A 20852-nucleotide genomic window follows, 5' to 3' on the forward strand; every position below is an offset into this window, starting at 1 on the left:
TTAATTCAAACCTTATGGTTTAGACTTTAAATTCAATTTGCAGAGTTCAATTCACCCCCGACATGATATTGGATGGAAGCAGTTGGTTACATTCATCAAATAGGTCAACAAGAATTTGTTGTGAAATTTGGATGGGATTAGGTTTGATTTTATTTCTTTCCTTTTATGAATTTTTCGTCAAAAGCCAAGGAACTTGAATTTGGGCAGGGTATTTGACCTTCAGAGGTGGGCAGGAGGTCACTTGCTGTGTCTCCTACCCCCCTATGTCTATTTTATAAGTTAGCTTTCTGTCTTTTTCTTGGAGTGGGTTTACTTGGTTTTGTCCTTGGCCTGGTCGGAGTCATTGACTGGGAGGGAAACAGTCAAATGTATAGTTATAGTTTTGGGAGATGATATTTTTTTCCTTGCAAATCATCCCTCTCTATTATGTACTGTTTCTTTGAATGTATAAAGGTTTGTAAACATTTGAGTGTATTCCTCTTAGTAGGATCCTTGCTTATGTCTGGATGAGACTTTTAGGTGATCTCAAACTAAATACACTGATAGTGTGCTATTGGAATCTACATCTATTCCTAAATGGAATCATTACCATTTGTCTTACTTTTTCTCTTGTGCTTTCAATTATAAATCTGGAATATTTTTACTACCAATCCTATTTATTCCTTGCAAGCGCTGTAAAATATAAAAACATAAACATAAGGAACTTGAATCTCTCATTTTTTATCAACCAAACTTATAAGAAACAAGATAGTGGCCGAGAGTGAAAGACTATTTCTCCCTTAATGATGTAAACATGAACACTGTAAAGGAGATGTCCATGTTTATATAAATAAAAATAAATATGAACATTTTTCTAGCACATTTCCATTGATTCAGGTTGTTCAATCACAATGCTTCATGTTTATATTTAGACCTGCTTGTTCTCTTAGATTTCATTCAACAAATGATGCAGTAAGCTTGCTTCAAGCATGCTAGTTGAGCATTTGAGCATTTTTCACTACCACATGTATGTGTGTGTGTGTTCGTGTGTGTGTGTGTGTGTGTGTGTGTGTGTGTGTGTGCGCGTTTGTATGTGTTTTTGTGCGTGTGTGTGTGTGTGTTTGAGGGTGTTTAATGTATGACAACATTTGGAAAGTGTATGTGATGAAAAGCGCTTAGAGGTTTCGATAGGAGGCGCTATAAAAGAATTCATATTAATGATGTTGTTGTTATTATTATTATTATTATTATTATTATTATTATTATTATATTATTATTATTATTATTATTATTATTATTATTATTATTATTATTATTATTATTATTATTATTATTATTATTATAATAGTTTCAGATTTTTTAAATAAACGTAGCCAAAATGTTGATATGGAGAACACTAAAGCGATCTTACTAGGCGATAAGCACTCGACAGCTTTCACCAAATATGACATAATGTTACTTCAAGTATTGGCGTTTTATGTAGTCCTCTATGGTTTAAACATTTTAGCATTTTTTGGGTTCTAAATCAGAAAAAATGGCATTTTCAGCATTCTTTTTTTATGCTCACACATATTTTAAGCGAGAGGAAAATTAGAAATTAAAATACCGTGACCTTTATGTGACTTAATCGGTATAAAAACGATACATTTTTGCTTATTTCTATTCGATGAATAGAATGTTTAGATGTGACTGGAATGGTTGAGGCAAAATAGGGTTTGTTTTTTGTTTTCTTTTCCTTATTTTTCATAAAGTCGGTCAACAACATTCCTTCTTTACTTATTTGAATTTATGAATAAATTATGATAATAATACCACTGTCTTTCATTTTTCTTGCATTACATTCATATTTAGATTTTAATCCTCAACATCAGTGCAAATTAAAAAATGTAATTTCTACTGCCAAGACCTCAATGTTGCCCCATTTTCATACATTATAACATTACGTCATCCGCTTTGTGAGCCGGATTCATAGTCCCAAGGAGAGCAGTGTCGGGAATTGCTTTATTGTGAGCAACCACAACTATAATGACACTTCACAGATTTCAATTTAAAATAAACACAAAAATTTGCATAACCACAATGCGCTATATGTAAGCCATCCTCACCAGAGACCAACACAATACTACGGGAGTTCAAATGAGTATGTCCTTTTATGGACTTCGCGCGACAACAAGAAGCGCATAATATATGAAACATAGTTGATGAATTTTTGTTTAACGAGGAGCACCTCTCTAGGTCCTCTCTCCTCCATGGTCCAAACACATATGGCCAAGATTGTTGGTTGGTAATACTGAGGACTGAAATTCTAATCCATTTCCGGCTCCGATAACATGAAACTGTTGAATCTCAAAGAAAATAATATACAGCACAGTATCATATGGAAAAGCATCTCCATAATACAGTCATACGTTGCCCCAACCCCATCACTCATCTAAAATATGTAACCTCTGATGAGAAATGTGTGGCTATGTGGTCTAGTGGTACAACACTTGCCTTCAGATTTGAAGGTCCAGGGACCAATTCCCGCTCTGGGCGGTGAATAGTTGAGTCCTTGAAAAAGGACTCCAAAAAAGTATGGCACGAAGCGGCAATATATATCAACTGCTCGGGGTCCTACAAGGGCAAAACTAAACAACTTCTGCTCATACAGTCAATTGATTTAAAATAGGCCCCGCGTTGTGCGGCTATGTGGTCTTGTGATATGACACTCGCTTTCGGAAAGGAAGGTCATGGGTTCGAGCCTCGGTCGGCGCATAGTCGATTCCTTGGAAAAGGCTCTTTACTGATAGTCTCTCATCGTATTCATGTGCAAAATGAGTACCTGGCCGTTAACAGCGTTGCCTCTGTCGGAAAAAAAATATAACATCGCTTTACATACAGCGTCATGTCTCGTTCTACATATTACGTGCTGCTGTTGGTCAGGGCGCCTTTGTTGACGTTGAGTGGATATTGCTCTCTATAAAAGCTCAATTAAAAAAAAATTGTTTATCTTTAAGACGACACTTAAGGGGCGGTTTGGGTCTAATTATTAGGAAAATCCTTCGAAAAATTGATTTTGAGATTTTGGTGGAAATTGATATTTTATTACCCAAGAAATAATATAATTGAAGTCCAAATTCTTAAAGCAGACTATAAAGGCATGAAAAACACAGTCGAAAATGGTACATATAGTAAGAAAAGTGTGAAAAACGGGAAGCTATTTTACTATTTTCTCAAAATGTCATATTTTTAAGGGTATGGGATACTGTGTCAAACGTTTCTCTGAATCTATTCAATGAAATTGTCTGAAATTTTCCACAGTTATCACAGAGATAATGTATTGTGTCACCATAGAGAGATTTTTTTGATAAGATATGTGAATTTTGAATTATAATCCTAATTCTGATTTTTTAACATCAATTTTGTCATAACATTTTGATTCTCAACTTTGTAATGTTCTAATAAAAATTCCATAAGCTAAAGCCGTAAAATCTCTCTATGGTGACACACTATGGTACAATGTTGACATGAGGGAAGAATATGGAGGTCATTCCTTCATTAGTTTTAGTGGAACGTTTGCCACAAGATTGTTATATTTTTTTATGTCAGACCCCCAAATTAGGTCGCAAAATGGGTATCAACACAGATTATTAAAATTTTTCATCATAAATGTTGTTTTTTAACCTATAATGACGATACAGAATGATTCAAACCGGCCAATATTGGTAATTAAAATTTTTTTGGAAAAGACCCAAACCGCCCCTTAAACACATTACCCCATTCGACTCAGGTGTGATTAAGTATATAGCTACTGTCAGTTATGGAAATCCTAAAAGGACGCCTTACAGGCCAGTTTATAAAATTGATATTTGGCTTGATGTGGCTTTCTGAAGACATAAATTTTATGAAGCAGTGCTTCACCCTTAGCTCCCTTTGTGCATTGTACTACAGCTGGTCCATGTGACCCCTGAATGTTGTAGACTCTGAACTCAAAATGTGTCCGTTTTTTATGTTGTACTATCTCCCTTTTCTTAAAGCTTTGAAGTTACACTACTCTATAACCAACCAATAAGCTGAAAACTAACTTATTATTCTACATGTCTTTGGATACGACTGTTAATGATGGTGTCACTGGCCCAGCGATTCGCAGTTTCTTTTTGTTATAAATTCAACGACGTTGAGCGTTGTCAGTTAATGGGTGGGTGACAATGATCGCAAGATTCTGACAGTGGTGGTGTATATTTGGATAAAACACTTAATACATATAACCACTCTCGAGAGCAATGTGCTATAGATAGTATGCGCTTGGCTAAGAAGCTTACAACATTGCCATCCGGAAGTATAACGGACCAACACACAAAACTATATGTATCCTTGAACGTTGATATTCTGGTTTATACAGTTTAGTGAGAATTAATCATAAATGCGGATGGCAAAAACGAAAAACAAAGGTCTGAGTGACGTCAACTTCATACTATCTATAGACAAGTGACGAATATTGTAAGAGTGACGTAATTGATGAAAGGACGTCTTACAGTCGACATAAACTGTACGAGATGGAAAACTGATTTTATATGACATTGGAGAATAAATGAACGCATTGAGTATCTTTGGAAATGTCCAAACTAATGTTAATGTTAAACAATTTATTTCTCTCTCTCTCTCTCTCTCTCTCTCTCTCTCTCTCTCTCTCTCTCTCTCTCTCTATCTATCTATCTATCTATCTATCTATCTATCTATCTATCTCTCTCTCTCTCTCTCTCTCTCTCTCTATCTATCTATCTATCTATCTATCTATCTATCTATCTATCTCTTTTTTTTTTGTCTTTTTTTTTTTCTTTTGGTCCAAAGCGGTAAAACACTGATATTCTACGTGCCTCAGCCAAGCCAGATGACACTTCTCGTTTGAGAGAATTTATCACAATGTTTAAATTTAGTGACTCATCGAATATCACTGTTATATTGCACGACGCCACGACTAATGTTTCCAGAAGAAAAGAAAACTGATTTCAAAAACCCGAAGGACCTACTATTTCGGCTAGCTGACATATAGCTATAGCAAAACACATAGGTTAAATACAGTTTTGTTTATTTCTTTAAGATTGTTTTTTCAAGAACGCATTATCATTTTGCTTCACCGCCTACTGTTAAATTTGGCCAATATCTCAAGAATTCCAAGGACGGAACTCATCTTCCTTCATTTCCAATCTTCTACGTGCTTATCTTTAACGGGAACTGAAAAGTCAAAACCTATTTGTCGTCATTATTTGAAAGACGTTTTTGAAAATTCATAAACCACCGCCTGGTGTTATGAATCGGGATGAACCACCTGCTAAATTTGGTATTATCACTCTTGGGATTGTTTCATTCTCACTTGATATGTGCAAGACTGATGCTATGGACCACATATTACCTAATGATAAACATTCTCTAACCGATGGAAGAGAGCGGATGGCGAAAGAAGTAGACTCAAACATGGGACCGCAGGGATTAAGGTCTTAATGTCGAACTTTTCGACCATGGTTTTGCACATGACGGATTAACACTACACTGGACTTAATAAGAGCTTCTTACCATAACACATGGCTAATCCTATTAATGAAGCAATGTGCTGCTAGGTAGGTACCTTGGTAAGAATCGATGCGACGACGGTGATTTAAATGTAGTAGGGCAGGGTAAAAAGTAACATGACTAAAGGGGAAGACAATCTGTTTTGGGACAGAGAGAATTCGGGATTACAATTATTGTTGCTGTATAAGTAAGATAAAGAACAGTTCATTCAAGGGGGGGGGGGGGGGGGTATATTTAAGCTTGTTTACATTCTTAGTTACTGGTCGAGATACCGATTTACGTAATAAACTCATTTTTCGTTGACAAAGAGCCGTGTGTTGGTTGCAGTCTTCGTGGATTGATACGGTGATTTGCTTGTATAATAATGTGTATCTTAGGACAATATATATTAAAACTTCGAAAAATTGTAATGCTCCTTAGAGGAATAATGAAGTGGAGGGGTGGAGTGCATTATCTGTTTGATTTTTAAGAAGTCAAAATCAACTTAAGACCTAATACTACAACTCTAACCAGGCGACATTAGTTGGAATTAGAATCAGATACGGAGCAAGTACAGTGCCTCAAATAAAAGGTGCACATAAGATCCATGACTTGACAGCCCGCCCTCATGTTTTCGATTGGATAGTGTGTAATAAACAAAGTATATCATAAATGGCTGGCTTTTTAAGCTGTTGATATCAAAACCGTTGATTGCTTTAGATACGTTTACATCGCGTTACCTAATGCCGTTCATAAGTGATTATACTCTGTGCACAAAGTATCTTATGTGTACCCATCATAAAACAGGAATGTAAACAAACAAACGTTATCATTGTGGTCATAAAATACAGTACTATTTTCACGAATTTATCTATACGTCGCAGAGAGAGTTGATATTTTGTGTCCTCTATCTGTTATTATTACTGTTATTATCATTATTATTATCATTGTTTGCCTTGCTTTATTATTGATTTTACTTATTTGATTTGTTGATGAAAATATATTCTTGTATGAGTTATATTGGCAATTGCCTAAAATAAACGTTTTGAATTTTGAAATTTATAAAAAATTATTCGTTTTGGTAGGATTTTTTTTTATTTGTAAAAAATATTTGATTAATTGATGATTTGGGGCAACATGAAGGGAAACAACTTTTTTGTATGGATTATGTATTTTATAAATACTCTTGCATATAATAAATATGAATTGATCAGGTATTCAAGCATAAAATTAGTTAGTAGGTGATATAAATGTGATAAATAAATAAATCACCTTTTAACAATAAATAAATGCATTAGAAACAACGGGAAAGCGAATATATTTAATGATTAAAAATAAACTTTAGATTGTGACAAGCATCCGGTTTTTAGAATTTGATGACGACGACGACGACAGTGATGATGATGATGATGATGATAATGATGATGATAATAATGATAATAATAATAATAATAATAATAATAATAATAATAATAATAATAATAATAATAATAATAATAATAATAATAATAATAATAATAATAATAATAATGATGATGATGATGATAATAATGATAACATGATGATGATGATGATGATGATGATGATGATGATGATGATGATGATGATGATGATGATGATGATGATGATGATGATGATGATGATAAAAATAATAATAATAATAATAATAATAATAATAATAATAATAATATAATGATAATAATAATAATAATAATAATAATAATAATAATAATAATAATAATAATAATAATAATAATAATAATAATAATAATAATAATAATAATAATAATAACAATCATGATGATGATAAGGCGTAAGTTTACGTAGAAACATTGTATCAATTCAACTAAAATATGACTTGAATAAATTAAGATCAATCCCCAGAAAGTGTTTTACATGCTTGAAATCTGTTGTAGCTTACACGAGTCTAGGCAAAGTTCATGATGTGTTTCCTTAGTAAATATCTACTTGTGTTTCCTCTCAGTGGTACGATGTGATTAGTATGTCCAAGACTTGGATTGAGGAGGGAAAAACCAAATTGGATGCTTTCAAAGTGTCTTGTTCATTAAACATATTTTTTGATCGGATTAATTCAGCCCCAACAAATTCATTCTCTTCAAGACAGCAACCATGACATCTGAAAGGTGATTTTTATCTTATTTCATTTAAATCTATTTTGTTAAAATTCATCTATTTGTTTTTATTTGTTGAATTATTAATGTATTCATGTATTTATGGGAAATGAAGATAACATGTTTGCTTTGTTGGGTTTTTTTTTATCCATTTAAAAATGAAATTTGATCTAACGTTAGAGTAAATGTTGCTGCTCGAATGTTGCTGATCTGTTTTTGTAATTAAGTTGAAGCTTACATTCAACTTAACGTTATTATCTAACGTTAGAAGAAGATAAGATTAAAATGTAAGTCCCATGTGTGGAATAGATGTTGATGAATTTTAGCATTTTGTATCTTGAGAAGTATAAATGATACATTGTGGGAGAAAGCAGAAAAAATGTTATAAAACTTTTAAGTATCGTTGTACAAAATAGATAGAAAGACACAAGAAAAGTAATTGTAATATCGCCTAACAAGCGTCATGTCTCGTTCTACATGTTACGTGTTGCTGTTGGTCAGGGATGCCTTGTAAAGCGCTTTGAGCACGTTTACTGGATATTACACTATATAAAAGCTCAAGTTTTTTTTGTTTTGTTTTTGTTTTTGTTTTTTTTTAAAGACCAAAACGTCTTTTAACATATTAACCAAAAAATTTGGAAATTAGCTTAAATTTATTCCCCCAAACATTAAACCCGAGACTTCAAAGATATCTAAGATGATTCATCAAAGAATTAAAAAGGACTAATAAGGACGTCTAAAAGGTGATATCTACAATGTGATTTGTAAGGTGGCTTCATGTGGTTTACTGTTGGAATAAATGGACAATGTACTATGAAGTAATTGGATTCAGTAGTCTGATGTCACGCCGCCCGGCAACGGCGGCCATCTTGGTTCTAAACAAAGAAAATCGGTACTTTTTATTCTTCATGCTGGCTAGAACTTATCATATGCCTTGTGATCAGAATGTGTAAAAGTCAAAACATGATCAAATGTATGTGTTTTTTTTTTCCCTCTGGATACCCTTTATGTTCGCCGGGGAAAAATGTCATACGGGCGTCCGCCATTGTTCCAATAGTTTAGAGCCAGTGTTACTAAGTTACCATGCGTCATTAGGAAGGAAGTGACGTTACGACAGTTGAAGAGTATTGGGGCAGATGCAAAATGTAGGGATATATTCCACATGGATATTCATTTTGTTACCTACCTTGTCAAGCGGGTGTTATGTCGGCATGTTCTGCTTTAAAATACATTTACTGATTTCAGTGAAAGATACTCAGATTTCATTTTCTAAATTTAAATTCTTGAATTCTGACATGACACCGGATTGAGACCGCTGTTCACATTTTCATTTTGTATAAAATATTTTAAAATCCATGTTTTTATTTGTAGGTCTGAATCCCGAAAGTAATAGTCTTCAACAGTCATGACGTCACTTCCCTCGTATTGACGCATGGTAACTTAGTAACTGGCTCTAAACTATCGGAACAGTGGCGGACGCCCATATGAAATATTTCTCCGACGAGCATAAAAGTGTATCCAGAGGAGATAAACATTATAAATCTGATCATGTTTTGACTTTTATACATTCTGATCACATGACATAATATGAAAAGTTCTAGCCAACATGAAGAATAAAAAGTACACCATTTTCTTTGTTTAGAACCAGGCTGCTCGCAGTTGCCGGGCGACGTGACATCAGACTAGTGAATCAAATTACGAGCTTGATTTAGCATGGTGGTAATGGACACCATTTGTGTTGGTTTGAGAGAATTTCCATTACAACAATGACCATATGACAATTTAGGTTTTTTGGACCAACTCCGAAATGATATGATATGATGTGATATGATATGATATAAGTCCAGATTTATGTAGGCTTTTACAGCCTTTTATCTGCTCTTGTGCATTCGTGAACGTATTTAATTCAAGTCTCTCAAAACTGGGCATGCCACATAGTGGAAGGAGGTGTCTGAATTTAACTTTACAAACAGTATTTTTCTGTTTCAAAATGAGCATCAAGACGGCACTTGAATGCTTGCAATGAAGGGGCGTCGACAACTTTTGCAAATGTAATTTAATATCTTAGTAAGGCTCAAATTCATCAACTGAGTAAATGTTTGTTTGTATAATTTTCTATTCTCTAAGACGACCATCAATCTTCGATATGCTGCATTTCGGTATTCCACGAGAGCCACAGTTCCAAGGCAATGTAATGATGTGGAGAATGCCCACCTCGGCCGAGGATGAGGAGGAGGCGAAGCAGAGGAGGAAAAGAGCTGCGGCGACTAGAACAAACTCTACACTTTCTAGTTTACCAGCTGGAAGATTCAATCGCTATCGCACAGAATCGGAAATCAAGTAAGAACATTTTTGTATGGTATCAATAATACTCTTCAACAGTCGTAACGTCACTTCCTTCCTAATGACGCATGGTGACTTAGTAACACTGGCTCTAAACTGTCGGAACAATGACGGACGCCCGTATGAAATATTTCTCCGGCGAGCATAAAAGCGTATCCATAGGAAAAAAAACATAAATTTGATCATGTTTTGACTTTTACACATTCTGATCACAAGCATATGAAAAGTTCTAGCCAGCATGAAAAATAAAAAGGAATGATTTTTTTATTTTTGTTTAGACCCAAGATGGCCGCCGTTGCCGGGAGGCGTGACATCAGACTATTGAATCGTATTAAGAACATTCCGAATGAAGCAAAACTATTTATTGTCAGTAAACATCTCTTACAATCGAGTAAGATGAATCAAATCTTTTTGCGGCTATGTGGTCTAGTGGTATGACACCCGCTTTCGGATCTGAAGGTCCTGGGTTCGAGCCTCGCGCTCGGCGCATAGTTGAGTCCTTGGAAAAAGCTCTTTACTCACATTCTCTCACCGTACTCAGGTGTAAAATGAGTACTTGGCCGTTAACAGCGTTGTTTTTGTCCGAAAAATTGTAATATCGCCTAACAGGCGTCATGTCCCGTCCTACATGTTAAATGTTGCTGTTTACCAAGGACCCCTTGTAAAGCTCTTTGAGCACATTTAGTGGATATTGTGCTATATAAAAGCTCAAGTTTTTTTGTTGGTTTTTTTTTTTTTTTAGGTATCAACGCTATGAATAGTGATCGTGTTTAATTATTAGTAACTACTTAATAAGCCCAGAGGTAATCTTTGACTCTTACTTTATGTGAATAATATGAAATTCCTTCTTTTTTTTTCTAAGTAACTACCATCAAAACCAAAAGAGTATTAATTTTCCAAACAATAACAATTGTTTGCTACCCCCTGAATAGGAAGCGAATTATCTTAAAAGCACTTTCCGTCTGATATTTCGAATACAAAATGTTTAATGAAGTAAGAAGCAATACTGAAGACGGCATGCCGTAGACAAAAACTACAATTTGTAGAGGATTAAAATATAGTCGTTGTCGTTGCTGTCACAAGAATGTGACAGTAGTAGTAGTAGTAGTAGTAGTAGTAGTAGTAGTAGTAGTAGTAGTAGTAGTAGTAGTTAGTAGTAGTAGTAGTAGTAGTAGTAGTAGTAGTAGTAGTAGTAGTAGTAGTAGTAGTAGTAGTAGTAGTAGTAGTAGTAGTAGTAGTAGTAGTAGTAGTAGTAGTAGTAGTAGTAGTAGTAGTAGTATTGGTAGAAGTGGTTTTAGAGTTGGGGTGGTGGTGGTGGTGGTATTAGCAACAACAGCAGTAGCAGTAGCAGCAGCAGCAGAAGTAGTAGTAGTAGTAGTAGTAGTAGTAGTAGTAGTAGGAGGAGGAGGAGGAGGAGGAGGAGGAGGAGGAGGTGGTGGTGGTGGTGGTGGTGATGGCGGTGGTGGTCGTAGTGGTGATGGTGGTGGTGGAGGAGAAGGAGGAGGAGGGGGAGGAGGAGGAGGAAGAGGGGGAGGAAGACGAGGAGGAGCAGGAGGAGGAGTCGAAGGAGGAGGATGAGAAAAGGCTGGACTGAATCATTTAGAACAATTTCAAGCATAGTAGTTCTTTTGTCCCATTATAAATGTCACGAACTGGCCATGAATAGACCGGCAATTTATCAAATTTGATAATTAAAAATCATTCATAGTCATAGAGATATAAAAGGAAGATCTTCAACAATAATGACATTGTTGACCAGCTTACGAAGACAAGATTGTATCCCGTGTCTTTTATTTAAGAAGGTACATACAATAAGAGGGCAATAACCAGCTCGGTTACAGGACCTCTCTTCGTGTTTACATCGCTGGCAGTTAATTTCTGCCCATACTGGTATTTTAATTATTGAATTGACAAGACGGTTAGGTAGTGTCAAGTGTGTTCTTTCACGGGTGGGTAAAGTTCTTCTTCTTCTTCTTCTTCTTCTTCTTCTTCTTCTTCTTCTTCTTCTTCTTCTTCTTCTTCATCATCATCATCATCATTTTCTTCTTCTTTTTCTTCTTCTTCTTCTTCTTCTTCTTCTTCTTCTTCTTCTTCTTCTTCTTCTTCTTCTTCTTCTTCTTCTTCTTCTTCTTCTCAAAGGTTCTATTTTAATAAAAATTTGTCTTTCTATTGACATAATTGTGCAAACACATTAAACCAGATGAGAGATCCTGCTTAAATAATGGGTATCATGATAATGTAAGGGGGGGGGGGGGATCTCACACAGGATTACAAAGAGAACACAGAGAAGAAAGATAGTGATGATTTGATGGAAAATTTTAGATTGTTGGAAACGATTTTCCTTATCTGTGGCGATTCTAAACTTTTAACTTAATGTTACTAATGTCACTTGAGTTTTCCAATTCATGGTGTATTTATTGTCCAGCAATGCTTATTTTTGCCATCAAAGGAGGACCTTAACATTAAGGAAAGTGTTCTTTAGTGTAAACTTGCGATTACAGGACAATCACAATCTTTAGGGGGCTTTCGAAGTCAGGCTAAACACATGAGCATCTTGTATCATCTCAGAACGGTTCTTTATCGGGAATGAGCTTGGTACTTACGGTTTGGTTTTAAACTTATCTTGTGAATTAAAATATATGCTTTAACTGAGGAGAACCATTTCTCTTTTTTTAACTTTAAAACATATAATTTTTTTAGTTGTGAAAATATTCCATAAAATTATTTTTTAATTTCTAATTCATTCCTACATAATTCTAGACTGGCACACGATGGTCATATCTTCACATAATATTCTCTATCGGCATCTCGTTCACATTTCTATCTTTCACCAGCACCATCTACGGCATAAGCAGAGAGAACATCGCCAGCCGTGGTATGTCCGTGCCTTCCCTTCCTCCCACTCCCTTACAGAACGTTTTCCTGCCCTTGGACATCAACATGCACGAGGAAAAGGACTACATTGACAGGTGTTTGTTTCAGGACTCAGCCGGAGACAATTTCTCAAAGATGATCATGCAGAATTTTTTCAAAGGTAAGCGGCGCCGGTATCTAAACAAAGTCAAGCAATGTTAATCACGGTCAGAGACCAGATTGGCGACAATGGTATACTACATAATAAGTAGCATGGAATTTCTCCTTGCAAGGATGAATTTATATTAAACTTCAGTGGTCGTCACAGAATTATTTTCAAAGGATTTAGATCTCCTAGATTTATTACAGTCCTTTGTTGACGAGCTCTATCTACCCAAAAGAAAGGCCTTGGATTTCAACTTTGGACGTTGTCGTTTGCCTTGCTGGGATTTAGCCCCTGTCTACCTCACCCCCGAAGGAGAAGGGCCTCTGAATAGAAGCAACAGTTGGATAGGGATCGTAAGCCTTGGAGAGCAACCTGTCTATGAGAAGAACAATTTTAAAAATTTTAAAATAATAAAAACAAAAGAAAAAGAAAAGGCTACTGCCTTGTGGAAAAGTCATGGAAAACATAAAGAAAAGGCAGCACAACATTAGAAAAGAGCGGAATCTTTCAGCCGAAAGACGCAAATAGTTTAGAAAGGTGTAAAACCGCACCCAAAAATATGAAGACACGCAAACCAACCCCATTTGAAGGGAAAGCGAAGAAGAAGAAGAAGAAGAAGAAGAAGAAGAAGAAGAAGAAGAAGAAGAAGAAAAGAAGAAGAAGAAAGAAGAAGAAGAAGAAGAAGAAGAAGAAGAAAGAAGAAGAAGAAGAAGAAGAGAAGAAGAAGAAGAAGAAGAAGAAGAAGAAGAAAGAAGAGAAGAAGAAGAAGAAGAAGAAGAAGAAGAAGAAGAAGAAGAAGAAGAAGAAGAAGAAGAAGAAGAAGAAGAAGAAAAGAAGAAGAAGAAGAAGAAGAAGAAGAAGAAGAAAGAAGAAGAAGAAGAAGAAGAAGAAGAAGAAGAAGAAGAAGAAGAAGAAGAAGAAGAAGAAGAAGAAGAAGAAGAAGAAGAAGAAGAAGAAGAAGAAGAGAAGAAGAAGAAGAAGAAAGAAGAAGAAGAAGAAGAAGAAGAAGAAGAAGAAGAAGAAGAAGAAGAAGAAGAAGAAGAAGAAGAAGAAGAAAAGAAGAAGAAGAAGAAGAAGAAGAAGAAGAAGAAGAAGAAGAAGAAGAAGAAGAAGAAGAAGAAGAAGAAGAAGAAGAAGAAAGAAAGAAGAAGAAGAAGAAGAAGAGAAGAAGAAGAAGAAGAAGAAGAAGAAGAAGAAGAAGAAGAAGAAGAAGAAGAAGAAGAAGAAGAAGAAGAAGAAGAAGAAGAAGAAGAAGAAGAAGAAGAAGAAGAAGAAGAAGAAGAAGAAGAAGAAGAAGAAGAAGAAGAAGAAGAAGAAGAAGAAGAAGAAGAAGAAGAAGAAGAAAGAAGAAGAAGAAGAAGAAGAAGAAGAAGAAGAAGAAGAAGAAGAAGAAGAAGAAGAAGAAGAAGAAGAAGAAGAAGAAGAAGAAGAAGAAAGAAGAAGAAGAAGAAGAAGAAGAAGAAGAAGAAGAAGAAGAAGAAGAAGAAGAAGAAGAAGAAAGAAGAAGAAGAAGAAGAAGAAGAAGAAGAAGAAGAAGAAGAAGAAGAAGAAGAAGAAGAAGAAGAAGAAGAAGAAGAAGAAGAAGAAGAAGAAGAAGAAGAAGAAGAAGAAGAAGAAGAAGAAGAAGAAGAAGAAGAAGAAGAAGAAGAAGAAGAGAGAAGAAGAAGAAGAAGAAGAAGAAGAAGAAGAAGAAGAAGAAGAAGAAGAAGAAGAAGAAGAAGAAGAAGAAGAAGAGAAGAAGAAGAAGAAGAAGAAGAAGAAGAAGAAGAAGAAGAAGAAGAAGAAGAAGAAGAAGAAGAGAAGAAGAAGAAGAAGAAGAAGAAGAAGAAGAAGAAGAAGAAGAAGAAGAGAGAAGAAGAAGAAGAAAGAAGAGAAGAAGAAGAAGAAGAAGAAAGAAGAAGAAGAAGAAGAAGAAGAAGAAAGAAAGAAGAAAGAAGAAGAAGAAGAAGAAGAAGAAGAAGAAGAAAGAAAAGAGAAGAAGAAAGAGAAGAAGAAAGAGAAGAAAGAAGAGAGAAGAAGGAAGAAGAAGAAGAAAGAAAAGAAGAAAAGAAGAAAGAAGAGAAGAAAGAGAAGAAGAAGAAGAAGAAGAAGAAGAAGAAGAAGAAGAAGAAGAAGAAAAGAAGAAGAAGAAGAAGAAGAAGAAGAAGAAGAAGAAGAAGAAGAAGAAGAAGAAGAGCAACAACAACAATAACAACACCAAGAATCTTTGCATCCATATTATTATTATGGCAACGATCTCGAGGAAAAGCTGGGGGGGGGGGGGGGGGGGAGGAGGATGAATTGTTGCAAAATACAAAATAAGAAAAGGACTCGTGTCTATAAGAGAGATGTAAACATGTATTAAGGTTTCGATTTCATTAAACTTTGTCATGTTGTCGGTATTTGTAGTCTCTGAAACCGGAGATCACGTCGGAGCAAATTTCCTGGTTATAAAGGTGTGCTTTCCAAAATATTCAATTTCACAGTACTGATAATGTTTTCTTTTAAAGTGTTATAAAGTCTCGTTTGTTGCTTGTTTTAATCGCATAAATTTGAAGAAAAACAATCGATTTCAGAGAGAATATAATATTTTCAAAAATCATTTACTTTCTAGCACCGAAGTCGTTTCATCTAGGCTACGGAATGCCAAGACCGGAGACCAGAGAAGGAAGCGCCCAGAACAGACTCATCACACATCTGAGCAGAAAGCCCAGCGTGGTGCGAGTTCCTTCCCATTCCAGCTTGTGTAAACCAATCAAGGGAGATAGTCACTACGGCTGTAACGAAGAATTCTGCGAGATTCTGGGTCCCGGGTGCTGCTCATCGTGTATTGAGACAACAAACAGACAAATAGCAGAAGAAATCCAACGAAGACTATTTCCTGATGTAGAGGTAAATTTACTTATGAACGGTTAAATCCATGCACGATTGGTTAAACGGCTATGTGGTCTTGTGGTATGACACCCGCTTTCGGATCGGAAGGTCCTGGATTCGAGCCTCGCGCTCGGCGCATAGTTGAGTCCTTGGAAAAGGCTCTTTACTCACATTCTCTCACCGTACTCAGGTGTAAAATGAGTACCTGGCCGTTAACAGCGTTGTCTTTGTCCGAAAAATTGTAATATCGCCTTACAGGCATTATGTCCCGTCCTACATGTTAAATGTTGCTGTTGACCAGGGACCCCTTGTAAAGTGCTTTGAGCACATTTAGTGGATATTGCGCTATATAAAGCTTCAATTTTTTAATTTAAAAAAAACACATCGCTATAATATTCATCATATTTACGCCCTCCAGCCAAAAATTATCCACCCAACCAATCCTAATCGTCGCTCACATTAAAAAAAAAAAATCATAGCTTTAATACAGTTTTACAGCATTACAATGAAGGGCCAACAAATATGGTTGGTAAGACGTGAAACTAATGTGGCTTTGGTTTGTACAAAAATGTAACTTTCGTAATATAGATATAGAGTGCTGATTTATCAAAACCCGTTGGATGTTGCATGAGCTAGTTTTGAGATAAGAGCGAATAAATGTGACAATTAATATTTATCTGCATAATTTTCATTTGTTTTGTTTTTTCCACTATAGATTATAGATATATTAATTTAGTTTTTTTCTTCTGAACTCTATTTATTATTGATGCGAAATATGTATGTTGTCTTATCTTTAAAAGCGATTTACACCGGGTTTACTTTTTTATTCCCTCCCGTCAAATGCAAATAACTTTGACTCTAATTATTAAGATTAAGATAATTACAAAATTCAAACTGCATAGTGTCCAGAAATGGCGCCTCTGTTGAAATATACAATAACCTGGGATACGAATTTGTCGGACTTCCGACGGCAAACAAATCAACACACACACACACACACACACACACACATATATATATATATATATATATATATATATATATATATATATATATGACGTTGGATATATATATATATATATATATATATATATACATACACACACATATATATATATATAAATATATAAATATATTTTTTGAATGCCGCTTCCACTTCTACCAGATCCCTGCTCTACTTGATAACAAGTAATCCTAGAGTTCTTGCTAATATCGATGCATTTTGATTGGATACATCTGGTTTGCTTCTTATTTCCACAAATGGCAGGCCTCGACCATTTGGACAGAAGCGTGGCCTGACGCAATAATCAAATAACCTCTTATCTTAGACGGGCCATCTTTGTCAAGGATTATCTTATCTATTATGCGCCCCTTTTAATTAACCAGTAGATTTCTGACCAATCAAAACATGGGATTTGTGACATACCTTCACATGTGCTCGGATATAGATAGTTCGAATATGACGTCACTCAGGTCTTTGTTATTGTTTTTTGCCATCCGCGTTTATGAGTAATGCTCACTGAACTGTATTAACCTGACTATTAACGTTCATGGATACACACAGTTTTGTGTGTTGGTCCGTTATACTTCCGGATGGCAATGTTATGAGCTTCTTAGCCAAGCGCATACGAGCTATAGATAGTATGCAGATGACGTCACTCAGGCCTTTGTTATTGTTTTTGCCATCCGCGTTTGTGAGTTGTTCTCACTAAACTGTATTAACCAGACTATAAAAGTTCATGGTTACACAGAGTTTGTGTGTTGGTCCGTTATACTTCCGGATGGCAATGTTGTGAACTCCTTGGCCAAGCGCATTCTATCTATAGTCGGTTCTTTATAAACAATAACGTGAATGAAATCGACCTTTCTCTGATCAATGTTATTGTTTTTATATCGCGAAATGGGTGACTAGTTATCACACGATTTTCTCTATGAGATTGTAAACGATTAAATTTAAACATAGTTATCTGTGTTGGTTCTAGTGATCAAACGGTAGAAGAGTGGGTATTTTATTTAAACACATGCTATCAACAGTAAAACCTGTGTAGTTCGATATGTTTACCAATCACTGCCATTCATTGTTGACATTATGACGACTGTCCGAGAGGCGTGGTTACCTAGGTGTCTATATTAGTTTCGCTCGTGCCCAAATCCAGTGTAGTCCAATTAATTAATAATCAAACAACGTAGTTGGGAGTTTATCTCTTTCGTTTTCAAGGGTTTTACAGCACCTGCAACACATCTACCTGCAACACATCAGGTCATTTCAGCTCGCTAGTTAAAATGAAGAAAATGGGATAGTCAAAAAATTCTAGATTTATAATTAAAATCAAATGAGAAAATGTAAACAAAGGAGAATAGTTCAAATATGGAACGGAGATTCCAAGAGCACACTATCGGTGTCCTTAGTTTGAGATCACCTAAAATTCTCGTCCAGACACAAGCACAGGATCCCACTAAGAGAAATAGGCTACTTTCAAATGGTTACAGGTCATTATAATATAATAAAAACAAAAAATATAACAGTACGTACATGACAGAAAAATGATTTACAACAACAATATCATGTCCTCAACCTAAACTGTGACTATACATTTGGCTGTTTCCCACTCAGCCAAGGCCAGAACAAAACCAAGTAATCTCATTCCAAGACGGAGACAGAAAGTAAGTTGTAAAACAGACACACAGGTGGACACACAGTATGTGACATAGGGAGGTGTAAAAAAAATAATCAAATAGATTGGAAGCTCCAAACAGCAAAGTTTTCATTGTCCACTATGGGAGGTCAAAAAATACCGCCAACTTGTTAGAAGTTCGTCACACTCAACAAGATCATCATCATCATTGTTGCCATCATTATTGAGATAAGGTTTATATATTACTTTCTTTCCTCCCCCCCCCCCCCCCCCCCCCCCAAGGTATCGCGTAGATGTCTAGTAGCACCAAAGCTGACGAAGGTTTTAAAAGATGGGCATTTGAAACAAGTTCGGCGAAAACGATTGAACGAATTGAGAAATCCCAGTAAAGAAACGGCTGTTACTGTTGTGTCCAAGAAAAACAGGGGAGGTAAGGACACTAAGAAAGTAGATAACAGAAGAGAGTCAATGAAACTTCCACCAATCCAACCTCAACCGACTTTCACTACTTGCAGTCTTGATGGAAAAACAGATTTGTGATTATTTTTGACACATCGCGTGACTACTGTGATATTAAACAATTATGTCAATAAAATATTTGTGATTCTTAACTCGTTTTTCAGAAATTCTGGTGTTTTAATAAACAAATTTGAGTAACCAGATCGGACGCATTAGACGTCTATAGCTTTATCAATTTAAGAAAAGAAAAAGAAAGAAAAGATTGTTTGAAAAAAAATACAACTGGTTTATAATTATGTATTTTTCCTTTACCATACTGAATATACTGATAATTTACCAATTGAGTTTTAGCTTTTTATTTGAGCGAATATTATCTACAGCGCAACCCTGGGGCCGTTTTCATGAACGCGGACTAGATTTAGTTATTGACTAGTCAAGTAAATGACTTGTTAGTCTTAAGCCTAAGCAGAGTAAGTGATTTTAAAAAATCGGATTTCATGAACGATTTCTAGTCTCTGACAAGCTAGTCTCTTACCTAGTAGTGGGCGTTGTAAGGACGGTGACTAATTCGGCTATTTTGTGCTGGTAACATCAAGCTCTTTAGTACACGATGGCAGGTAAGATACCAACCTTCATACTTTCAACGCAAAAGATTTCCAAAGAGGAATAAATTAGCAACACATCCGGTATAGATAATATTTCGTTCCGTTTCATATTTGAAATTACTTTTGCCATGATAAATCAAATCATGTGATATTGACTGTCGACTGATACTGATAGACTACAATGATGTCCATGGTCGACTGTCAATTCTATATTTAGGCCAATGAAAGTTTCATTGAAACTCAAATTGAACCAACAAAAAAACAAAAATTAATAAAAAAAATAAAAAAAACAACAAACAAACAAAAACAGAAATTGTGTTCTGATGAATCACACTATTTCAGTCAGTTACAATGCCAGCAGCATAACTTTTTGTCTCCATTATACCTTCTAATAGTTTTTTTTTTTTTTTTTTTTTGGGTTGCTCTTTGAGGTAAACCGAGGCCCTGATCCTTGTTTCTTTTTAGTTTTTACTCACTAAAATATCTACTTTCGACGATCTGCACTTATCTTATAGTTTATTAAAAGCTGGTGTCAATAGCAACATGACACTTTTTGCCTCTGCCATTCGTAACCGACGTATTTTCCTTCCGAATCGAAGCTCTCAATCTAAAAATAGCTGCTTTTAGTCGACCCTATGATGATGTATCCTAGTAACTAGTCACAGACTAAGCTTGAAGCAAATGACCAAAGCTTGGCCAAATTAGTCCGAAGGTGCCGTGATTTGTCTGGGACTTGCTTAGTCAGCTCACATGAAATCCGATTTTTACAAGTCCTTGACTAAAGTTAGAAATTAAGCGCGTTCCGCATTCATGAAAACGGACCCTGATAACGACATCGTCCGAACACTGATGTTTTGTTTTTGTTTTTAAGGGTTTTACGGCGCTTGCAACACATTTAGGTTATATCAGCGCCAGTAAAAAGGAAGAAAATGGGATAGTACAGGGGAACTGGGAACAAACAGGGATCAGATGTAGATTCCAAGAGCATACCACCAATGTACTTAGTTTGAGATCACCCACAAGTCCCATCCGGACACAAACACAAAATCCAACAAAGAGGAATACACTCAAATGCCTACATCATACATTCAAAATAACAAACACAATAATACATAACAGAGAGATAATTTACAAGGAAAAAAATATATCCCAAAACAACAACCACGCATTTGACTGTTTCCCTCCCAGTCAGGACTCCGGCCAGGGCCAGGACAGAACCAAGTACTGTAATCTCATTCCAAGTCAAAGACAGAAAGCATGTTGGAAGACAGATATAGGGGGGTAGAAGACACAGTAT

General features: G+C 35.5%; 1 protein-coding gene across 3 annotated transcripts; it reads left to right on the top strand.

The window, feature by feature from the left end:
* Positions 1–5628: 5628 nt before the first annotated feature.
* On the top strand, positions 5629–19102 carry LOC144969711 (uncharacterized). Of its 3 annotated transcripts, none has more exons than XM_078908871.1 (6): positions 5629–5716; positions 7493–7652; positions 9768–9980; positions 12818–13017; positions 15596–15873; positions 18774–19102. In XM_078908871.1, the coding sequence occupies exons 2-6, from the start codon at positions 7639–7641 to the stop codon at positions 19029–19031; spliced, it is 963 nt and encodes a 320-aa protein (XP_078764997.1). In that variant the 5' UTR covers positions 5629–5716; positions 7493–7638; the 3' UTR covers positions 19032–19102. The 3 variants fall into 3 exon arrangements, with proteins under 3 accessions (XP_078764997.1, XP_078764996.1, XP_078764995.1); XM_078908870.1 differs by lacking the exon at positions 5629–5716 and adding an exon at positions 5787–5874; XM_078908869.1 differs by lacking the exon at positions 5629–5716 and adding an exon at positions 6181–6319.
* The last annotated feature ends 1750 nt before the right edge of the window (positions 19103–20852 follow it).

The sequence above is a fragment of the Berghia stephanieae genome, chromosome 3 (assembly GCF_034508935.2).
Source record: "Berghia stephanieae isolate SIO BIC M18660-M18661 chromosome 3, UCSD_Bste_1.3, whole genome shotgun sequence".
NCBI classification, from domain to species: domain Eukaryota; kingdom Metazoa; phylum Mollusca; class Gastropoda; order Nudibranchia; family Aeolidiidae; genus Berghia; species Berghia stephanieae.

What these genes read in the sequence shown, in the direction of transcription:
- LOC144969711 (XM_078908871.1), top strand. An exon ending in CATGCAGAATTTTTTCAAAG is followed by an intron (nt 13,018 to 15,595) that starts GTAAGCGGCGCC and finishes TTTACTTTCTAG; the next exon opens with CACCGAAGTCGTTTCATCTA. An exon ending in GACTATTTCCTGATGTAGAG is followed by an intron (nt 15,874 to 18,773) that starts GTAAATTTACTT and finishes CCCCCCCCCAAG; the next exon opens with GTATCGCGTAGATGTCTAGT.